Source organism: Scardinius erythrophthalmus (genome assembly GCF_964197995.2).
Source record: "Scardinius erythrophthalmus genome assembly, chromosome: 5".
Classification (NCBI taxonomy): domain Eukaryota; kingdom Metazoa; phylum Chordata; class Actinopteri; order Cypriniformes; family Leuciscidae; genus Scardinius; species Scardinius erythrophthalmus.
The window spans coordinates 24,376,891-24,400,203 of NC_138225.1; the positions used below are offsets into that span (position 1 = coordinate 24,376,891).

General features: G+C 38.2%; 1 protein-coding gene and 1 long non-coding RNA gene across 2 annotated transcripts; one reads left to right on the plus strand and one right to left on the minus strand.

The window, feature by feature from the left end:
• Positions 1-58: 58 nt before the first annotated feature.
• LOC308691669 lies at positions 59-15,950 on the plus strand. The gene is made up of 6 exons (XR_014030272.1): positions 59-111; positions 6,012-6,152; positions 6,268-6,389; positions 13,020-13,130; positions 13,364-13,465; positions 15,110-15,950. It is a non-coding gene; the product is annotated as an uncharacterized lncRNA (long non-coding RNA).
• On the minus strand, positions 3,547-22,699 carry map1b (microtubule-associated protein 1B). Its single transcript, XM_081367148.1, has 7 exons — positions 22,339-22,699; positions 19,727-19,828; positions 12,823-12,905; positions 11,967-12,107; positions 6,602-11,786; positions 6,229-6,461; positions 3,547-6,144 (listed from the first exon to the last, which is right to left on the minus strand). Exons 1-7 carry the CDS (start codon positions 22,514-22,516, stop codon positions 5,989-5,991), a joined length of 6,078 nt encoding a protein of 2,025 aa, XP_081223274.1. The 5' UTR covers positions 22,517-22,699; the 3' UTR covers positions 3,547-5,988.
• Between the last annotated feature and the right edge of the window lie 614 nt (positions 22,700-23,313).

The window sequence follows — 23,313 nt, forward strand, 5'->3', positions numbered from 1 at the left end:
TAATTTGCAATACAAATAATAATAATAATAAAAACCATTGACTAAACCTGACAACACCCCCGTTGTAGGTCGAAATGGAACATTCCAATGTGGCGTTCTCCTGTTAACCCGGTATGTTTACAATGTATTTTATTGTTTCTCATGAAATATATTAATTCAGAAAATATTGAGATTGTGACTGTGAAGGCGCTTATTTTAATAGTGGTTTAAATGCTTTGGGTTATCTGTGCTGGTAAACAACACGCACGCTACATTACAGCTAGACCTGCAAGCCATGTTTTGCCCCTTATATTCAAAAGTTTGAATCAGCAGATGGCGCTGTTGATCACAGACGAAACACTCTTTGGGATAATTATTCTATTTAAATGGAGGAATACAGAACTATTGTTTTCAAATTAAATAAACAAAGACAATAGCAAGTTTGGCGAAGACAAATTATTCATTGACTAACAAATGTAATACACTGTCTTGTCCCTTCTCTGCTAAAAACAGCATAGCAGGTCAGGTTTGAGCAGGTCTCCCTGAAAAGTTCCCCAACAGACCAGCTTCACTAGGCTGTGAGACTGGCTAAAACTAGTATTGTAGGCTGGTTTAAACATTTTTCAGCATTGTTTCTATACTGATTTATTTCTCAATTGCAAGTTAAAATGACTGACAAGTAGCCTATTTTGACTATCCCTATTTTGATTGATTATGTTGCTTTAAATGATCACTGCTAGTTGGAGGTTGTGAGAAGCCATTGGTTTCCCTAGATACACTTAGTACAGAGTCTTTCTGTCTGTAGTGATGCTGTTTTGTATTATTAAAAAAAGAGAGAAGCTATTAGTGGAGAGAAAAAAAGCTAAACGTGTTCCTTTGCTTCCCTTGCTCATCTGTTCTAACCACACCAGCAGTAGATAATCAATTAACAGCTGGATCATTTCCCAGCTTCTTTTCTCTGCATTGAAAGGTCATTATTAATAGAGAGAGAGAGAGAGAGAGAGAGAGAGAGAGAGAGAGAGAGAGAGAGGGAGGTGTGTGTGTGTGTGTGTGTGTGAGAGAGAGAGAGAGAGAGAGAGAGAGAGAGAGAGAGAGAGAGAGAGAGAGAGAGAGAGAGAGAGAGAGAGAGAGAGAGAGAGAGAGAGAGAGAGAGAGAGAGAGAGAGAGAGAGAGAGAGAGAGAGAGAGAGAGAGAGAGAGAGAGAGAGAGAGAGAGAGAGAGAGAGAGAGAGAGAGAGAGTGTTGTTCTGGTGCATATGCCACAATAGTACATTATTTGTGACAAAATGTTTGATTGGGAAATTTTGTCAAGGCAGGTTTGATATAAATTATTGCATGTCTAGTTATTTGAGAGTGACATGGCATGTCATGTTGAGAGATGAAATACACGATTATTAGCTGGTTTAAATGCAACATGCAACAAAGCATGTAGAATGTAAAAAATGTTGAATAAAGAATATCTTTTGAGGATCCACAGAATCATTGGTGTGTGTGTATAAAGCTGACAGGATGACATGACCATATAAATGCAGAGTAGGTGGAGATCATTATTTTATTGGGTGATGTTTCAAAAGACTTTCAAGATGAAGGGAAAGATCTGCAAGTACACATGTTAGTGTGTAGCTATACTTTAGGAACAGTTTTCTCCCCAGAAGAGAGCTAAATCTGCCGTCGAGGATATTTTATTTAGGTCAGTATTTTGTAGTATTTTTAATTAGCTTTATATAAAACTATTGAAACCTATACTATGTACTCATTTATATTTAAAATGTGTGTGTGGTATGTGTAACATGTTAAAGATAGACAGTAACCGAACAAGCAATTGTATTATACTTAGACTCCTTCTGTGGTCCTGGTGGGACTCTGCTGTTCGTTTCCTTAGCAACAGCACCTCACCCCATTCAGCTGAGACTCTCATTTGCCCAATTGGAGGCTGACTCTCAAGTGTGCTGGATTATTGATGAGATCCAAGATGGAGGTGTTCACATGATGCTGTGAGCGGCATAACAAGGCTAATAAAGTAAATTCAGTGTTTTTTCCTGCCATAGATTGTGAACTTGTGTTCACTTACATCTGAGAAATTACAATACATTCGAAACAAAAGCTTTGCGGCTTTACCAGCGTATTTCTTGTTCCTTCTTGTGACTCTGTATGTTTTGAACAAGACCACAGAGTGCATGGTCAAATTGCAGGTTTATACTTTCTTTAGCATTACCCTGTGTATCTAATTTGCTGTTTAGCAAATTTGCATAGTAAAGTTGTTGTAAACTGCTAATATTACCGTTTTTTACACAAATTGGTTGTTAATTTCTCAGAGAAACTTTCAATTAATTAAATGGTGAATAATTTATTATTTGCCTTGTTACAAAATTCATTCAGTGACCATATATTTTAACTCATGATATCGTTTCTCACTCACAATCAGAACTTTTATAAAAAAAAACATTTTTGCTCACTTTTACATGTTTTATGTCAAAACAAAATTCAACATCACTATTTATCAGTTTTTTGTTTTATTCAAAGATATTAAAATGGATCATTTGTGATTTACACTGGCATACTACAGTACTTGAAAAATCTAAGATAATGAAATTATCCAGTTATATTACTAGTATTCAGTGCTTTAAAGTAATTTTGTTATTGAATGATATTGGTGAGGATGTTTGCTACATGATGTATGAAGTGTTTATGTGGTTTTAGTGCACTTTGGTAGAATAATAACTGCTGTCAAGCTGCATGTTGAAAAGGTGCATCAGTTTTGAGAACACAATGCACATAATCAAATTTTAAAACAAAAGAAATATTTAAAATAATTCTACTTCCTTTACTCCTTTCACATAAAAGCAAACAGAGTTAATGTTAAGTCACTTTAGGTTGCATGACTCCTCTAACCTGCATTGATCTGCTGACATCATGCTCAGTACATAAAAGTAATAGCATGCTGTGACCCAGACTTCTCACATTGAACTTCAGCCAATGTTATTTCTCTGGTACTTTTGCCGCTAGACATTTCCATTTTGATTTAACGCTATGGTTCTGTCTGGGTTTGAAAAATGCCTGCAGTGCCCAAGTCATCATTAGTTAATGTCCTCTGTGGCATAAGGGCAGTGATGGCATGGTTGACTGCCAGGGTAGTGACCAGTCTGTCCTCCCTCAATCAAATAGATGTTAATGCAAACCAGTCTTGATTCACCATAACAGCTTATTTTCAAGTGTACATTTTTCTATGTATTCTAATGTTTTATAAAAGCATGTAGGAAATTGCTCTCCTTTTATTTAAAAGAAAAGTTCAATTTAAAGTTATGCTCAGTGTTGTCTTTTTGAGGTCAAAACTTAGAATGCACAAATCACTTGCCTAAATCCTGTTCCAATTTGGGTAATTTTGGTCGGAGCCAGATCTCTAACCAGAATCAGACACATGAGCCCACGGGCTTAGGCCTGTTTTGTAGCCAATTAAACTCTCAGAAATGCCTTTGAGCAAGCACAAGATCACAAAATTCCCCTTACCAACAACATAACCACATTTTGTGGAATACCATACTCTACAAATAAAAAGACAAAATATTTTCCACAAAATTATTTATTGTGGACTGATTTACCTTCTTTTTAATTGTAGTTCCCTTTACATCAAACACCCCATAGTTGAGAAGATATATCGCACACAAACATCAGGAAAAAGCACAAGGTAATACTTTCACTTGAAACTATCCTCTAGATATGGGATTAGGAATGAAAAAAGGGAAAGATGCAAGTTCACAAGATTAATATATATAGTTCATACACAACTGCAGACATATTCTTACTAGCACCCGAAGGTCAGCGAGGAAAACCAGAGGGATTGTGAAGTTTTGAGAGAAAGTGAAGTGAAGTGTTACTGTGGGTCAGAGGAAAGAGGGGAGTGATAGACTGAGTGTGTGTGTGTGTGTGTGTGTGTGTGTTGTATTTACTCTTGTAGATGTCTAGCGGATAAACAACAATGCATTTTGCTAAAGCATGTGGCTAGAAGAGTCTGTTAACCGTTGCTGCTGTTAGTATGGAATTAAGAAGTATCCAGTTCTGAACCGTGAGGTTTGAGATCATCGTCATATCAAGTTTATTGTCTTCTTGAGCTGTTGAAAAGGGTTGGGCCACAACAGCACCGTGTTCCCTGGTAATTTTTTGTTAATGTGTTGTTGTTCTCAGTGCTCAGTAATATTGTGATAAAATGTTTCAAGCAGTTATGGCTTTGAAATATTTTAACAACCTGTGGCATCATCCTGTATTGTCATGTAGATATCATGCAATTTACTAGTAGAAACTGTAAAATCCGTATACAGTGGAAGCGTCATAGTAATTGATGATTGGAATTCAATTGAAAGTCTTCAATGAGATGGTAAAATTTCCATGACTGTATGATTATTGATTAAAAGTGACATTTAGATACAACAAACCTGATCCAAGTTCATGATTTTCCAATCATGAATTATTTCAGTCATATCCTTGCAGTGATTTGTTGGCAGTAAAGAGTGAGTTTCCCCTCTTAGTGAAAGAAAGCACAGAGAAATGTCAAGGATAATACATTACACATGCACATATCATCCGACCACTCACTCCGTCACTAAGCTATTTATAATTATAGTACAGTGCAATTTTATAAAAGATTCCTAAGCAAAGGAAAGTTTTCAGTTTCTCAACTTTCAATGTACCACAATCTTGATGGCTCTTCTTGGAAACATTGACAAGCTAAGAAAATAAAAATTGTAGATGGATAAGATTTGGATGAACAGTGCATACAGAAGAGCTCTCAATATTGAGTGAAATGTTCAGGTAAAAGGTTAGTCAACTCCATTTGGAGTTAGAAAATAAAACAATAGTTATCAAACAAAAACAATTTTTGAACTGACACAACTTTGAAACAAGTTTCGCATGTTAGAGATCTCTTTTTATGATTAACTTCATAGGAATGCCACAAAAAGCAAATTTCCAATTATAAATTAAGTATTAAATAAGGCAAATAAATATTGCAACTCAATTACTCAGTTCATAGGATAAAAACATTAACATAAATAAAGTGTGCAAATAATAAGCAGTACAAATTAATGAGTAACAATTTTTGGAGTTCAAACATTTAATATTTTACCCTATTAAAAAAGGGTGGTGTGAAATTCATGTGATTTCAAGCTAATGATGGCCAGTTTTAAAGAAATATTTCCTACCTGTAAAAATTCATATCTATTACAATGGTGACAATATAATTAATGAATTATTTCCAGGAGGAAGAGGTATAAGATGTATTATTTATAACATTAAGGTTTGGTATTTCCTGTTTTCTCAGGAATTTTTTCTCAGGGAGTCTTTTAAATTGGTTAGACCTTTATTCTATTTTGCATTTAATCACAAAGGTAGCAAGCTTCACATTCATATTTTATGCAACTCAATGCGGCTGGAATATGATGCTAAATGTAGCTTTTGCATCCAATTATATATTTGTAATTGTGGATAATACATACCATTTAATTGTCCTCATATTAAGTGCATCATGTTTGTTGTACATTCAGTTTAACTTTCTAAGGCATTTTAACAATCCCTCGACCTTTGGTGTAAACATTATCATTTATGGAGTTATTTTTCAGCGATCCATTGACCAGTTTATAATCGGTTTTTAAAATAGTAAATTTGTAGTTTGTTGTCAGTTTTCTTGGAGATGCTCAATACAGTGTTCATCCACCGACTACTGTATGTATTTAGTCATTTGTTTAGTTTGCTCTAAGTCGCTTATGCTGGGTGTTTGTAGAGGTCTTATACACAGCAAAAACTGCTCTTTGTGTGGTCAACAATGTCTAACCCAATATTTTCACAACCTGAGACCTCAAAGAGTACTAGGTAATTCTACTGAGAAACAAAATTTTTGCTGGTTCCTCTTGAGTATATGGAAAGAGATCCTAAACATTTGCTTTTGTGAATGTGTGTAGTAGTTTTCCTATTGTTTGCTCTCCAACATCCAACCTCTACCATATCTTGATCATGACAATCACAGCTCAATCTTACATGCAGGGAAAGACTCATCTTGCATGACCACAGTGCTGCTGCTTGCTAAAACCATGATGTTCAAGTCTTGCTGCTTCTCATGGGTTTCCTGGTACCACTCCCTCATAACTTCTGTATCATGGGTTGGAATCAGTGTGACCTAAAGGGGTAAGAATAACCATACCAATATCATATGCAACATTAATGTCAAGGAAAGTATCCATAATTGGAAGAATAATAGTACCTGCATATTATTTCCCCATTGGCTCTTTCCTTCCAACAGAGCATCCAGAACTGCCTTACTGGGCTCCTGTGCTGTTGGATCATTGCCACTGACTACAAAGTAGGAGGATCGGATCCGTTTAAAGAACTCAGCATCCACATTCTTGGCATTGCAGTGATTTGGTATGTAAACTAGGTCCATATACATTGGAGGACAGTTAGGTACTGACGTTCCACTGCTGTACTTGGTGCTTCCTTAACAACAATACAAATATATAAATCATATATTATATTAAAAGCAAAGTTAAAAAATGCTTTTAAAAAACAACAGACTATAGACACATAACTGTGTATTATGTAAGGTGTCATTTTTAAATTGAAAGTATGAAAATTACCTGAAGTGCTGCTTTTCACTCCCCTTGATGCAGAGGTATTAGTAGCATTTTTGGCATCTTTATCTTCTGTAGCCTTTTTTGGAGAAGATACTTTCAATTCGGCACTTGTTTTTGACAAGCTCTTTGTTGCAGATGACTTGGTCTTGCTACTGATGTTCTTTTTTGGCTTCCCTCTTTCATCTTTTTGGGATGCCTCCTGAGCCTTAAGGACCTCAGGATCCACCATACAGGCATCAGGATGTGGAGGAGCAGGGGCAGGGTCTCTGGGCGTGGCTGGAGGTGGGTCTGCATGACGATAAGTGATAGTCCTATCTGTTGGTAGTGTTTCTGAGTCATCCTCAGAGTCAATATTTGCATCTGCAGTTATTGATGGGCACTCCTCTGTGCCAGGAGGAACATCAGAGTCCGTTTGAGAGGGCGCTGATTCACTTACAGAGGTTGGTGGAGTTTCTTCACACTGCTTGTTCTGCTGTTTCCCTTCAGGTGGTGGTGGTCCTCCTCCAGACTTAGCAAGTGGCTTTTCCTCCTCCACAGGATGTTCCTCATTCATGAAGTACTCAAGAGGACTGGGGTTTATAAAGGATGGAGAAAGCTCTGTTTTTGGATGTCTGTATTCACAGGAGGTCACCAAACACAAGTCCACATCTGCTCGTGACTGAGAAAGGATTGTTTTTGATGTATCTGGCCCTATGGACCCACCATCACAGATTTGAGTAGATTCTCCATATTGACAGCTGTAGGTATACGATGTGGAGCTGCTGGAAAACTTCTCTTGAGTTTCTGTCTGATTGAAAGAAGGAGAAATTTTTGCTGGAGATGATATTTTGGGGCTAGGGGGGGGGTTCAAGTCTGTGAAGGCATTCGTCCCTAAGCCAAGTTTATGCTCTTCGGTCTTCTCAGAAAAACAAGATGACACTGTAGGAGACTGGGCCTTCGGAGGAGTCTTCACCAGATTTTGTGTGTCCTCTATTTTATCCATACTAGTCTCTTCGTACAATGAGCTGGGACTAGCTTTATCTTTATCTGTACCTTCATGTGAAGTACTTGGTCTCCCTAGAACAAGAGAAGAGTCAGGAGATAAAGGGGACTGATTGCGGGGTGACTGTTTTGGAGTAACAGACGCTGAGAAACGACCCACATCTGGGGAAACTTCTCTTGGCTCCCCAATTTGGCAGGGTGTTGAAACTGATGGGGTGGACTGAGAGGCATCTGATGGGGAAGCAGAAGCAACCTGGGAACTATCAGACTCTTTGAAAAGCATTGCCTTCTCCCCAGCTTCCCCGGGTCTGCGCTGTTCTTTCATGAGACCAGCTCCGTCCGAGGGACTGTAATCAACTTCTGTCGGACCATTTTCAGTGGCTGTATGCTGCATTCCTCCAACAGATGGATGATCTGGTGACTGCTTGCTAAAATCCAATGTAAATGAGTGTTCTGGGGATTCTTGTCCACACTCAGCTGACAAAGACTGCTCAGAGGATTTTGTTTCCTGTTGTGGCATTCTTAATTTGGCTGTTTTTGGAGAAACATCAGGGGAGATTGACATAGGCCGGGGACTGCCCTTAGATGGGGAGACTTCTGCTTCTTGCATTGTGGTTGGAGTCTGAACAACAGAGACAGAGAGAGAATCATCCACTTCTGTGGAATGAGGGGAGCCCACTTCAGCATGAAGTGATGGGGAGACCTCATCTGTTGTAGGTTCTGGTAAAGAACTTGTTGCGAGTGATGCTGTTGATGCAGAGGCAATGTGAGAAAATGTGTCTTCTGCAACAACCTCATCAACCGGTGTGCCAGACTTATCCGATGTGGTCCCCTCAGATATGGACATTTTGCTGTCCTCTTTAAATGTTGTGAAAGGATTTGTATCAGACAGGCTCTCTGCTTTAGCCGGCAGCAATGATGCAGCAGATATAATTGAAGAACTGTCATCAGTTGCTAACTTTTTATCATTATTGTCAGTCTGGCTTTGGGTCTTGTGGTCAAGCTCAAAATTGGTTGATAAATGTGCTTCATAACTTGGTGATTGCTTCTTTTCCATTTGTGACACAGGCACCGCTTCATCAATAGGACTAGCCTCTCTGGGAGAGTATTCCTTGTCACTTGTGATGTCAACAATAATAGGACCCTGGGGCTCAGACGTTTTCTCAGACGGTATAGTGCCATCTTTCTCCTCCACTGGGGATTGGTAGTAAGGTGTGTGACCTGAGGACTGAGGAGATAAAGGGCCCTCTAAAGTTTTCTCATCTGGACTGTATGATTCCATTCCTTTTGACATCCCTGCTAGTGTGGTTCCCAGTTCAATCGGTGAAGATGCACCTGTATGAATATGATCAATGTTCATGTTTTGGTCACCAGAAGGTGACCGGACAAAAGGCAAATTTGTAGTGGTACCAGTGAGCCTGTTTGAATCAAAAGAGAATGTGGTTTTGGTTAAAAACTCCTTGGCAGATTTGTCTTCCTCCAGTGAAGATGGAGGTGAAATGGTGGAAGCTGATGCATGATAGTCATGCCCTTCAGTGGCATCGCTCTTAGAGTGATCTAATTCAGGAAGATCTTTGAGAGGTGAGAGTTTATTTCGTTCATAATCTGTAGCCATACTGTACCTGACAAAATCTTGGGAGGGAGAATCACTTTCATCATTAGTTGTCTCGTCACTCAATACATCTCTTGGAGTTGACATTTCATCCATAGGTGTTGGAACACTTGAGATCTCAATTGTCGACTGAGTGTGTCCAGATGTTGTGTATTCTTCTGGAGGCTCATCTCGATTTTCATCATCAGAGGCGACCTCACTTTCTGAACCTGCTGGTAGAGTTCCATCATGAATGGAAACAGCAGGAGATAAAGGTGCAGAGAGCCTTGGTGGTGTGGTTACATCAAAACATTGTGGTTCTTCTGCACCATAATCGGACCCTTCCTTTGTTTCCTGCTCTCCTTGCTCTCCATCATCTTTTAATGTAGATATTGCTCTGTCCTGCTCATCCACTTCCTCTGTATCTCCCTTTTCTTCATAGTCCCCCATCTCAGATGACTCTTCCAACCCTGTTCCCTCATCTTCAAATTTATCACTAGTGCCATTGCTTTTTTGATTGGGCTCTAGCTCCCCTGGAGTACCACCACATTCCTCCTCAGCTTCTGTGGTTGCTATTCCTTCATCCAGTGACTCTGCTGCTTCTGGAGACTCTTTGCAAGGAGTTATTTCTTCATGCTTGATCATCTCTCCTTGATCAGAATCATCTATTTTGGTCTGAGATAGGATTTCGTCATCTTCAACAATCTCCTCTGCTTTCAGAGCCTCAAAGTCTTTAGTGAGGTCCTCTGGAGAAGACATCAATGATCTCTCTGCCTCAAGAACATCTGTTACACTGGCTTCAATGGCAGGTTCATCAGCAGTAGCACCTGAAACAGAAGTTGCTGCCACTAATTCTCCTGCATCTTTTTTTGTGGGCTTAGCCTTAGCCTTCTCTTTGGATTTTGCAGGACTACCAGGAGCCTTTCCTCGTGCTGCAACCTTTGGTTTAGGTGCAGGTTTTTTCACCTCAGGTATGCTAGGGGCATTCTTTTTCAAGCTACCAGCTTTCCTAAAATCTTTCTTAGGTTCTTTTTCATCTTTCTGCATTTCTTTCTTTTCATCCTTTCTGCTTTCCTTTAATAGGGAATCTTTCTTAATGTCCCGTCTTTTAATTTCCTTCTTCACTTCTTCTTTCTTTACTTTCTCTTCTTTTTTGGTCTTTTCTTCTTTCTTGGGTGTGGGTTTTTCAGCCTTTTTATCAGCCTCACTCTTTTCCACTGATTTCTTTGTCTCTTTCTTTATTATTTTTGGTTTTATGTCAGCTTTCTTTTTCTCTGGAGTGTCAATTTTGGGTGTTTGCTCAACCTTGCCTTTAATGTCCTTGTCTCCTGCTTTCACTTTTTTCACAAGTGCTTTTTCTTTCTTCTCTGTCTTTTGTGTTGACTCCTGAGTTTCCCCAGAGTCAGTTTTACTAAGGATTTTTAGTTTTTCAGGGGCTTCTTCTTTTGACTCTTTGTGGACATTTTTGCTTGGGGATGGTTTTGATGTGGACTTAAGGCTCTCTTTACTGTCTGTCTTATGTTTCATCTTTGCTTGTTTCAGTGTAGGGGCTAAGTTTGAATTAAGCTCTTTTTGTGTGATCACAGGATGTTTGAGGAAGTCTAAGTGTTTAAGTTTCTCTAGGCCTTCGAGAATATTATTCTGAGTGGAATTGCCTGGAAACAGAACACGGATGATTTTTTCTGATGGGTTAGCAGGATGCCACACAATCAGTGATGAGATGGAAGACAAATATGAGATTGGGAGCTCTGATTCTTTTCCATTTGGCAACAAGACAGGGGCTTTGTCTTTATCACTACCAGTCCATTCTTTTAGGAAGCATTGCAACTCCTTGCTGTTCTTAGCAGGGTTAAGAACATACATTTCAAGCTTTCCAACACCCATTTTCTGGAAAAGTATAATTGGTTCTACTGTGTTCCCAATATTCCTATGCAGAGGTTCTGGTTTTAAAGACAGCTTGTTTAAGTACTGCATTGTGAGAGATGCCTCCCCAGCATTTCTTCTAATCCTGTAGTTAGGCTCAAGGTTTTCCAGGTTCTGGGGCATGTTGACAAACATAACACCAATATCAGGTGAGATCATATTCTTTGTCCAGTCACTGTTAGCTGTGGATCCCTGTGACTGTTCCTCCTCGAGTTCAGCTATTTTTCGCTGCAGCATGCTATTAATACCAGGGAGGTTGTCATCACCAATGTGTGTGAGGAGAATAGAATCTACTCTGTCCAGATGGCGTACCAGCTTCCAAAAGCATGACTTTCTATCAGATCCACCATTAATCAGCATGTTAAAGCCGTTAACTGCAAACAGTGCTGAATCACCTCGTCCACCAGGGAAAATATAGCAGCATGGTTTGGATAATTTTAGGAACCCTCCTGAAGTCGGGGGTTCCAGCATGTCAAACGGAGATGGGATTTCTACAGATTCTGACAGGTACTCTGTGAATTCAGAAAGACCTTCCATTTCTGGAAGGATGGTTGGGGAGTTTAACTTCATATGGATGAAGTCCTGCAAGTTGTGTTTGTCCAGGTTTGAATTTTTCCAGTCACCATGCTCAGGACAGAAAAGGGTTAAACTGGCTTTGTTGGCTGGATGTATGGTGCTAAGCAGTTCTCCAATCTGTGAGTAAAGTGAATTGAAACGTTTCACTAAATAAGACAGCTTCCTTGAATTTAATGTTAAACTGTAATATGCATGCAACATTTTAGCATCTGTTGACTGTTTGAGAATATTTTCTCAAATGCACTCACAAAACTGGTAAATATAGCAAACCAAAGCAAAAAGCTAACAATCACTCACCTCTTGATCTGTAAAAATATCAATGAAATTGGAGAGAGAAAAGGAGCCTGATTGGAGAATCAGCTCGCCTGTATTTTCAAAACACTGTCCTGCTAAGACAAGCAGCTTATGGTGGGCTGTGTCTGAGACCATAAGACGTACCTAGGTATAAACAAAGTTATATATATATTATATTATACTATATATATAAATATTATAATATTAAATTAACATTGACTTGGTTTGGATTAATCATGGCTTGCATTTGATGCAACAAAAACAACATGTGAAGGTTATCCTTAATTATTTAAATGCCTTATCTGCCAAAAACTGTTACCTTAATCAACTGAGAGTTTGCACTGTAAACTTGTTGCTATAACCTCATCTAAACTTTTTTTGTTGTTGCAATTTTGTGTGACTTGACTGAAAAATGTCATTAATTTCAACAAATACAAATTGTATTACATTGGCTTTTGGCTTTCTGTGTTTTTTCCTCTCTCTTTCTTGTTCTCTGTCCAGGCCAGCATTTTCCAGTTTGCTGCCATTGACTGTTCTGGGCGGTCTGCCAGGGTCAGACCTGCAGTGTTTTACCATATTATTAATGCAGAGTCAAACTGCAGTCACATTGTGCAAGCAAGCCTTTGTGTGTATGACCGTGTTGTGCATTTATGAGTTTGCCTGCAATTGTGACACCCCCATTACATACGGAACCATGATGTTCTCGTCCTATAGGATACTAGCTCTGTGTTTATTCTTATCCCCAATAAGGTATTTGTTTCTATGTGATCCAGACACCTACAACAGTTTTAAAATATGTTTTAGTGGCAGACATAGATATATTTATAGAAATATAGAGAAACAGAGAGAGTGGGTTTACCTCAGTGCTAACAGCTTCATCTGAAGGGTTGATGAGCACTACTGTCTCCAACACATTACTTTTGTGGTGCAGAATCTTTTGTCCTGAAAATAAAATTACATGTTATTACTGTGATGTACACACAATGCACATGAGGATCTTGAAAATGTTTTGGTTTGTATTATTAACTGAATTAAATTATACATATGTATTTTAAGGATTGTCTTCACCGAAAATAGCTTCTCAAGACCAGGACTCCAGAACAAAACAGATGCTACTGCAGTGCTGCTGCTTAAGGAACCTCAAAGACAAGCCAAAAACTAGCTTTGGTGAGTTTATTTGGTCTGTAATTTTACTGAAGATCATTTCCTTTTCTTTTCACTACCATTCCTTCAGCCCCTTTTTTATGTATATATGCCTTATTGAGTTTAATTTGTAGTCAAAATGGTTATGGTCTGGGATTTTTTTATGTGACATCTGTTTCACTTAATTGCCTTGTGTGTACTCATGCAAATACTCTTCTCTTCTCTTCCTCGTTTCTCTATATATGCTCTATTGACAGATATCTAATTAACCTCTGCCCCTCCTCCAGCAACTTGTCATCCTTTCTCTTTCAATCACCACACAGTTGGAACACAAAAAAAACTTCTAGTATTCCTCTGTGGTAAGCTAACTGGCCATTTTCTGTGTACTTTCTGTCCATACATGTCCTCTGACAGTGTGACTAAACTGACAATTTAATATGCCTCTGATTGTTCAACATCTTATTTTTGCCCGTCCCCTGTCCAAATGGCTCATTATAAATTCAGGTGAGAATTCTCCAGTCTCTGTCTGGGTGAATCAATCCTATTATAAATCCATCAAGCTGTCCAGAAGCAGTGAAGCTGTAAGATTGCAGGAAACAGTCAACTCTGTCACTGTCAGTAGAGTGTTTGCTATTACTGCAGAGGTCTATGAGCCCCTTCTGTAACATTCATTCATGCAGCAATTGTTGTTCATAGTCTCATAATCCCACCTCTGAAGTTGTTTGTATAGGGTCAGTGACCATGCGCTCCATAAGTGCTGAAAATTGCTTGAAGAATAAGGCCTTAGCTACCCAAAATTTCAAGGTCTAAATCTAAAACACAAGAGGGCACACACAATTTTCCCATTTGCACATAACAGTGCACAGCCTCTTGCAAGCATGGTCATACCACAGCCAAAAATAGTTGTAAAAAAAAGTCTCCGGATAAATTACATGCTTTTGGAGCAGCAGAGATTTTACATTGCAGATATTGGGTCTCATTTACTAAAGCACATACACACATATTTCCGCATAAAATCTGTGTGCAAACATTCTCACACAGAAATCATAATTCATAAATAACTTTGCCCTAAACTTAAAATAAAACACAAATTACACGTATGCAAAAATCACTGTCCTGGATTTGGACTTGTATTATACTAATTGCTCCCTAACACATGCTCCCTTCATTTAGAAATATCCAGATTGATTAAGACATACAGTATGTCGTATGTTTGTGTATGTCTGTATGTGTGTGAGCATAAATCCAGGTTACTCTCTCATGCAGTGTAGGTAATTACAGTGTGTTTCCCACCTGCTGAGTTATTATTAACACTCTGAATTTGTTCCATATCCCCTCATCTAAACATATTCACTGTGTACCCCATCTATTTCTTCTTCTATTATTTCCCCTGTATTTTTACTTTTTCTACTGCTCTCCAAAAAACATTTCTGTAACCTAAATAACTAGCATTACATAGACTGACTTCAACTCTCAATAGACAATATGTTTAATACTATTTCAGAGAAATAAAGTAGACCAACCTAAGGGTAGTGATTAATTAGTGTTAAATATGTTTCTTATTAAATGTAAGTGCATCTGCCCCCTAGAAAACACATTTTTTTAAGAAAGTATACAGCATGTCTGAGACTCCAGATACCAAAATGGGCCACTCTCTCTTTGATCATTAGGAATGGGAGTGGGAGTTCCTTTGGGAGAACATGCTTTATTGAGATCAGTTGGAGGATGAGAGGGAGGAGCTATGGGATGGAAGAATGAATTAAATGGAATGCATCTGATTTAGCTGAAATCGACACCTGCATAGCAAGGGGAGCGTACTTGATGTACTTAATTTCTTCTCTATATGTGTGTTCTGACTCTGAGGTGTTGCAGTCATCTCACTGCAGTACTCTCTGCTCTAGTTTAGCTGAAGATATTCTTCAGAGCATACACATCTGAGTTTTGGTAATGAATGATTCTCTTCTAACCATTTCTTTTCTCCTTGTTCCTCTAAATCTGGGCAGGTCCGTTAACACAGTTGATGTGACAGTAACCTGACATGAATGCTATTCCTGCTGCCCAGCACACACCCAGACTCACGCAAGCAGAAAAGCGGCATCATTACAGGGCCAACCTCACACCAGGGGGAAGACCATTTATGTGAAAAACAGCTGCTGACGGGAACTCCAAAGGGATGAAGAGAAAAAAAAAGTGATTAGAATCAGTGGTGCAAACTAAAGTTCGGACAAATTATATTACGGTCGATAGCAGAGTTTTCCTTTGCCCTTGGAAAATGAACCCGCTGCCATTGACTATTATCCACATGGGTGAGTATAATGGGGCTTTTATGATGAATTCCTCACCATACCTGACACACAAGTTTTTAATACTAGGAGAAGATCCACCAACATGTTCTTTCTGTCAAAACTCTTTATCATTAAAGAATGTTTTTATTAGATTGTGCTGAGTTTTTCTCACCATGAAAATAGCCACAGAAGCTATCATGGTGTTAATCAACAAAAATCTTCGCCATAGCATAATTTGCCAAATGTGACATTGAAATGTTTTCCTCTGTTTTACAGTGGGCTAATACAGTTGAAACATTCTTCAAAATATCTTCTTCTTTTGTTCTATCCATACAGTATACACAGGTTCAGAACCGCAAGGGTGTAAATTAATGAATTAAAATTTTTGGGTCAAATATCATTCGGTGTCAAATAGATAGTGAAGGTGTTAAGCGATTTTTTGGGAAATATCATATATATCATGTCTCTCCGCCACCTTACAGATATCACTGAAAAGAGACATGAAGAATCGAATATGTCTCTGTGACACCGGGGGTGTACCAACCTTTTTTACCACAGCAAAAAAAAAAAAATGTTTTTTTTTTGAGAGAGAGAGAGAGAGAGAGAGAGAGAGAGAGAGAGAGGCTGAAATTAGAAAAAAATGGCAGATGTCAGCAAAACGTCTGACATTGCTTGTGACATCCCTTTTTACCACAGCAAAAAAATTATTATTATTATTTATTTTTTTTTTTTTTGAGAGAGAGTGAGGTTGAAATTTTAAAATTAGAAGTCAGCAAAATGTCTGAAATTGCTTGTAAACAGCACCTTTAAATAATCATATGTTGTAGATATCATAACTACAAACTTGCAACTCTTAAAGCAGGCATATCTAATTGTCACCTAGAAGCTGGGCTATTTCCATTCCAGTTTGATTCTGGGTGCAGATGTGTCAGCTGCAGTACACTAGCTTTGCGTTGCCACACTCACCCAATCTCATCCTCACCCCTCTTGTCCTGATCTCACCTCACACTGTCTCTGATACTAATACAGACTGAACACCCTTTGGGCATGCAGCCTCGTTTAATGACACTCACCACAACGCACAAACAAAGTAAGCATCCATACAAATGCAATGCCATGAACATGAACCTGACTTTCTCCCACACTTTGTCTCTCTCCAACTCTGTCCTGTCCTTTCAAAGCCAAAATGGGAGTTTGAAAAAAGGCACAGAGGAGCTCATTCAAACACACATACAAATACTTAGAAATATCAGTAACATTTATTCCAGTTCTTCTTATAACATTTAGTCTCAAAGTCTGAACAAAAATTCCTAAAATGGCTAAATGGCACGTTGCGCAAAAAGCTTCTTGAGATGCATATTAATCACCTTTAGCCCCTACATCAAAGCAAAGCATTTTAGACATAATTTCAGGCTCAGTTTAAAGACGTGTGTATTACAAGAGTATTCTAATCATGACATAAAACATGTGCCTTTATTTGTACTCTATTTAGAACTAGTGTTCTTATACGCACAGCACATTTAGATTTGTTAACAATGGCTGGCTCATATGCAAAAACAGAAATTCTTTTGTAAATCAATCTGGATAAAAGCATTTGCCAAAGGCCTCGTATGTAAAATAGATCAAACTATTGAGAAGCAAAATTATCACAAACTATCAAATTATTAATCAAACAAAGAGTTTCATATAATGTAATTGTATAAAAATCTATAATTTGTGAACGCCCCGGACAGCAATATCACCCACCATGTCTGTAAATCTGTATTGAAATTGAATATTTAATATATTTTATTTTTACATTTGTTTTCCACAAAAAAAGAAAGCTGTACAGGTCTGGAACAACATGAGGATGAGTAAATGACATGTCATTATTGAATGGACTAGTCCTTTAAATGGTCAAGTTGTTAAAGGAAAACTATTTTAATGAAGCAGTATCATATTTTAACATGGCATTATAATGTATATATTGTCAGTTCATCTCATACTTTTAATATTAATAATATCACAATGATCAGGCAGCATGTAAATGCACGGTAAAGTGCAATCATTTGTTAAGTGCTTATTGATTACATTACAGAAGCTGATTCATTACTATTGATTACTGCACTGGCTGATGCTGAGCGAATCTGCTGGACTATGATAACTGATCTAATATTAAACTTCCAGGCACATTTCCATGCTTCCGTCTCGACTCAAAGCAGTGAAAAAGTCAAAGGCAAGGTCCTGAAGTATCTCAGAAGCAAAGGGATCCTCCACACTCCTTTTATCTTCTGAGCCTCACAGACACAATATTGCCTGTCTCATAATTCTTTCTCAAGCATTCTTTCAAGTACTGTAATCTCTTTTCCGAGTTTCACACTGCGATTCATCTCCTCTTAGTGATTCTGGCAGGGGTTCCACGTATTTCAAAGGCATTTGGTTGGTATTTTGTACAAAGGAGTTAATCTAATATAGATACATGTTCTATTTTTTTATGTGCATAAATGTGAACAACCATGTGTTTTTTTTTATGTTTCTCAATTATGCACTGCTTAAGATTTAAAGCATCTGCTAAATAAATGCATGTATGTGTGTATTTGAGTCTCAAATCTCCTTGTACTCTCCACAGGTCTCAGACATTCAATGATTTATATTTCACCCTCCTCCATGCTGAATAGTAATAACCCACCTTTTCCCCTGCCCCCATTTATCAGTCTTACCCTCCTACAAAACCCCTGTAGGACAGTTCTAGATAATTATTCTACAACTCTCTTTTACTCTGTGCTGAAAAGTATTAAAGACTAAATTAATTTAAAATGCTTTCAAAGTAACAAGAAGTGTTATAAAATTGGAATTGCTCTGAAAGTGGGTGGTGGGATAAAGCAATTATCCACTATGTATTTGTCTGTGGTGGACAGGTAATGGCTTTGCATTTAAAAGGCTTAATGGCCAAAAGCGCCATACTGCAAATTCCTCTGTTCATTTTCTATTAAGCTTCATATAAAGCCACCCATTGAGCAATAAATCTGATTATGGAAATGAACCAACACCTACATGTCATGTTTATCCTTAAGGGGGGGATTTGTAGCCAATGATATATTCTTGTTTTGTCCTCTTCCGACAGTCATTCAGATGTGTAATTAAGAATTCCAGAATTAATTCTGATGATCTCAACAAAGTAATGTGCTTTGCTATTAAGCTATGGTTTGTGTGTGTGTTCAAGCTAACACAGATTACATTTCAATCATTCAAGGTCAGTGTTGGCTCATCATTTGCTTACATTAGCAGACTCACTGTCTCTCTGGAAGAGATATTTCCATTATGGTTAAGCTCCTATAATTTCCTGCAATTTTGTGATAAAAAAAATCTATATTACTGTTGGGGTCTGACTGCATTTGAAGCCCCTATGTATGACTACTTTAGTTCAAAAGCAGACAAAACCATTGTCATTAATTTTTCAGCTAATTATCTCACATTTAGCTTTCATCCCTTGCAGCAATTCAGCATGAGAGGGAAAAAAGTAGAGAAAACAAAAGATACAGAGGCAGACAGTCAGGGAGGACAGACAAGGGGACACCAGGGACAGGGTTTGATCCAGACAGAGCTCCAGGCACACCGTCTAAACCCACCTCTTTTATCTCCATCAAAAGAATCCATCAAGTGTAAAAAAAATCAGTGTAAAAAAATATTACTCTAAATAGAAGAGCATTATAGATATAGCAAAAAGAAATAGGGAAGCAAATAAAGTTCTGAACATTGTGGTCATCTACAACGTTTGTATGCTAAGCGCTAATATAAAGATAAACTGATGAGAATCAATTTTACATGAGGTTATGTAACATTTGTGATGTCATGGGGAAGTTCAGAAGAGTCACAGAGCAAAGCACGATGGAAGAAATGTAACGCAGGGACTGAACCACTTGTGTGACTGTTGCATCATTCATTGATCTCATTGATACAACTAATTTAACTGGCAGTGAAATTATGTCACTGGAACACTACCTATCTATCTATATTTATAGACAGATTTTTTGAGGCAGATTCTCTATGATAAATCCATCTCGGTGTGAAGCTGTTTTAATGACCTTGTGACATTGAGATTTTGCCAAGTCATGGTAATGCTAATGTTTTCTTTTATTGTGAAAAGGGAAAAATAAATAGTTATTATTAATAATGACATTATAATGATAGTTATAATACAAAAATTCATCTCTACGCAATACTTGCTCTTTAGCACTACTGAGCTTTTGGGGTCACTAGCGTTTTAAATATTTAATATTAAGTTATCATAAATTGCTTCATAAGAGTTTTGAGCTGGCTAAAGGATATGAAGTGAGCAGATCATGTTCAGCCTACCTCTCACATCGGCTGAAAACCTGGCAGAGTGTCGAGAAACAAAAAGCTTCAGCTCCTGGTCCAAGTTGCAATCTATCAGATTTGTGTCCCATGAACGAATTCCTGCAAGTCAGAGGAAAAAGGGTAAAAATATGAAATGTGTTGTACTTTTTATCAATCATGAAGAGAACAGTTCTTTATGCATTGACAATACAGGCTACTTCTTGCAACAAAAACTACCTCATTTAAAATGTGTGTTTATGAGTATGAAGTATGTAGCAGTATGCCAGGGAGGGATCTGAAACTCAGCTGGGCGAAATATTACTTAACTTTACATTGGATCAGTAATCAAATAGTCAGATTGGGTTTCAGATCTTTCCTGCATATTGAACTGAAGCACAATATCTCTTAAATTCACATAACTAAATGCCTGGATCTGTTGGTATACACGCAAAAGCCAATCAATGTTTGGAAATATCTATGAAGTGAACCTTCATGGACCTTCGGAGATCCAACATCTCTAGATCAGATATACTTCAAAATGATCTGCCTCTGAATGGTAAAAGGTTAAGAAGGCTGTTCACACTGTTTATGACAAACATGTTTTGTTTTTATGATGGCATACTTGTTCCCCTCATGGAATCGCAGAAGAATATTAGCCCTATATTTCTACTACCGCACATGCACAACCGCAACTCATATGCCTTCAAGGAAAGTATAGTAGCCTATCATACTGCTATTACTGGAGAATTTATGGTTAGAAGAATGGTTAGAATTTAGCAGATGCCAAACCTCATTTACTCACAAGTTCCACAAAACAAGAGCACAACAAGCCAGATGTAATTTTTTGTGATTCATTCAATACAAAAGTAATGTGTTTTGTTTATCACAATACAAAAATAGCAGTGAATCTTCCAGTAAAGGGAATCTAACTAAACCTGAGAAATCAAAAATGTTACAGCTTTAAAGCAGAGGCCTCATCAAAGTGATGCTAATGCCTCTTGATAGAGCAGATGAAGAGTGATAATTATCTGTTCTTCTTTTTTTCTTCCACACCGTCACTCACAGGGATCTAAAGACCTAACTATCCGATCACAACTAAAACCATACTGAAACAAATTTGTTGGTTTAACTTAAAAAAGCAAGTAACCTGATTGGCATCAAATTTTGAGTTCATTAAAATGAAAAAATTCGAGTTAATACAATGGAGATTTGTTTAATCAACAGAAACTCAAAATATAATGTTATTTAAACCACGTGAATTATATAACTTGATTTGACAAAATAAAAAAAAGTTCGGTCTGAATGATTCATTGAACAGGACTGAATCGGCCAGAAAGGGGTTCTAAAGTCAACAACATTAGCCTACTCACTGAAATGAGAACTCTATTTTGGAAATAATTAATTACATTTAGATTCTTAATGATTTATGTTGCCTATGAGTTGATGGCTGGGACAGGGACACATAAAATGACAATAAACACACCTATCAATAAAACAATTAAAAAACAAACAAGCCTATGTGTCTACATATTCCTTTATAGGAACATTTGGACGCTGGACCACGTGACGACGTAGTTACGTCTTGACGCAATGAATAGCCGAATCTTGTTATTTGAATGAACAGATGAAAAGGACAGGTACGCGTGTCCCATCACTAACTGAAACGCCCTTTTGGCATGAACGTGGGGCCCTTGTGACTTTCCGTAGGGACTGCAGTGCGGACCGCGCCACGCCTACAAGCCGGTGATTAGAAAGGAGCGAGTGGAATGGAAGAGGATGTAAATAAATCAGGATGCGCAGCAACAATGTCTCTCTGGTCAAGTGGGCAGAAGTTATGCTTTTGCCACACTTGCTATGAAGCAGGGCCTACAGCTAGCAATTTAATATGGTTATCTTTCTAATGCATTTAATTGAGTGTTAAACTGAATAAATCATTTACTAAAATCTCTCTCGCGCATGGTTATTTAGCGTGAATCCCAAATGAGTCGCGACAAGGATATAGTAAGAAAAAAAACGGATATTAGGAAACAAAGAACTGGCGCGCGCCACAGATCACATCCACGGTGACGCACGGTGATGGTGCACATCCTCCTGACTGCAGACCCTCCACCCCGGCGAAACAAACGACAAGTCTTATTGATCGACGCGCTATAGATATACAAGCTAACTCATCCTAGCCCAGACACTAACAGAAGTCAGACATTTAAGTTAATCAAATGGCCAAAAACAACACATCTGGATCATCGGATAGAGCTGCACACCCTGCGAAAACAGTCGTGGTGCTGATGATGTCTTTGGGAAATTGGGTGGCGCGATGCGATCGCTTTGATAAGACATGCAGTGCGCTCGCCAGTTAGTAACAGGGAGGGGCTGCGATACAGTTTCCATCTACATAGTCACACAACAAAGAAATCCAATAACAATGCATGGAAAGTTTCGTGCAGTCAGCAAAAAAAATGTATGTCCAGATTCACCCATTCAACCCCAAAGTGAGTTCAAGGTTAGTCTACAGCACTTGAAAAGGCAACTGCATAAGATACACGGGTCCAAACATCATCTAAATAGATTCATGGCATAAATAGCAGAGGCACTGCACATTATTCGTTCATTATTCTTGTCAGCTGAGCTACCTTTCTCAATGTCCGCAATGGCACACTTCAGATGCTCGTCAGTGACCAGCTCCCCAGTGACCACCAGCAGGTAATATTTGCCCTCGTCGAAGTGATGTGTCGAGGCCGTGGGCGATGCCGTGCTACTGACACCTCCGAAGGGTGCTGGAGTATCTACAGGTTCAACTAGCGTCGCCATTCTGTCAGACACTCACACACTCACTCACTCACTCACTCTCACTCTCTCTCGGTCTGTCCGGCCGGTAACCTGAAGTGAGCTGCTATCTGGAGCCGTGCAGCGGGCGCAGAAGGAGTGGCCCAGGCTTTTATATCCTCAGACTCTGTGTCATAGTGATGAGGAATCGCCGCTGCCTCTCCTCTCATCCAGCTGATGTCATGCAGCAAATCATAAAACAGCGCGAGACCAATTGGAACCTTGAAAAGCCTTACATAATTAAAGGATTAAACTTTGGATGAACTTGTTGACATGTGGATTGGGCATCAATATCAATAAAATTGTACTCTTGAACGATTGCTGTACTTTTTTAAATAAAAGGTGTAGCTGACAACTTTTTATTATTTTTTATTTTATTTTTACGTTACAGTTGATAATATTGGATATACAAACCGGACATAAAAATCCAATGATTGCATATAAAAATCTTCCTGAAATAGTTTAGCTTTTTCGTTCTGCAAAATATATGAATTTGCAATGAAATTATTATTGGAAACTGAATAATTTAAAACAAGCCATAACAGAAATCAGTCTACTGTCACTAAAGCGTCTCAATAACATAACCCAATGATTTCATATTCAATATTTATTAGCCTACATTTTGAATAAACAATAGAGAAGTATTGTTGCATTTATGAGTTCCCATTCTCGGTTTACATTTTCTTTGTATTGGTTTATGTTTGTATCTCACAGAACCCATAACATGCCCAGTTAACATTTGAGAAGTTATATTTTGCAGAACGAAAAAGCAAAACTATTTC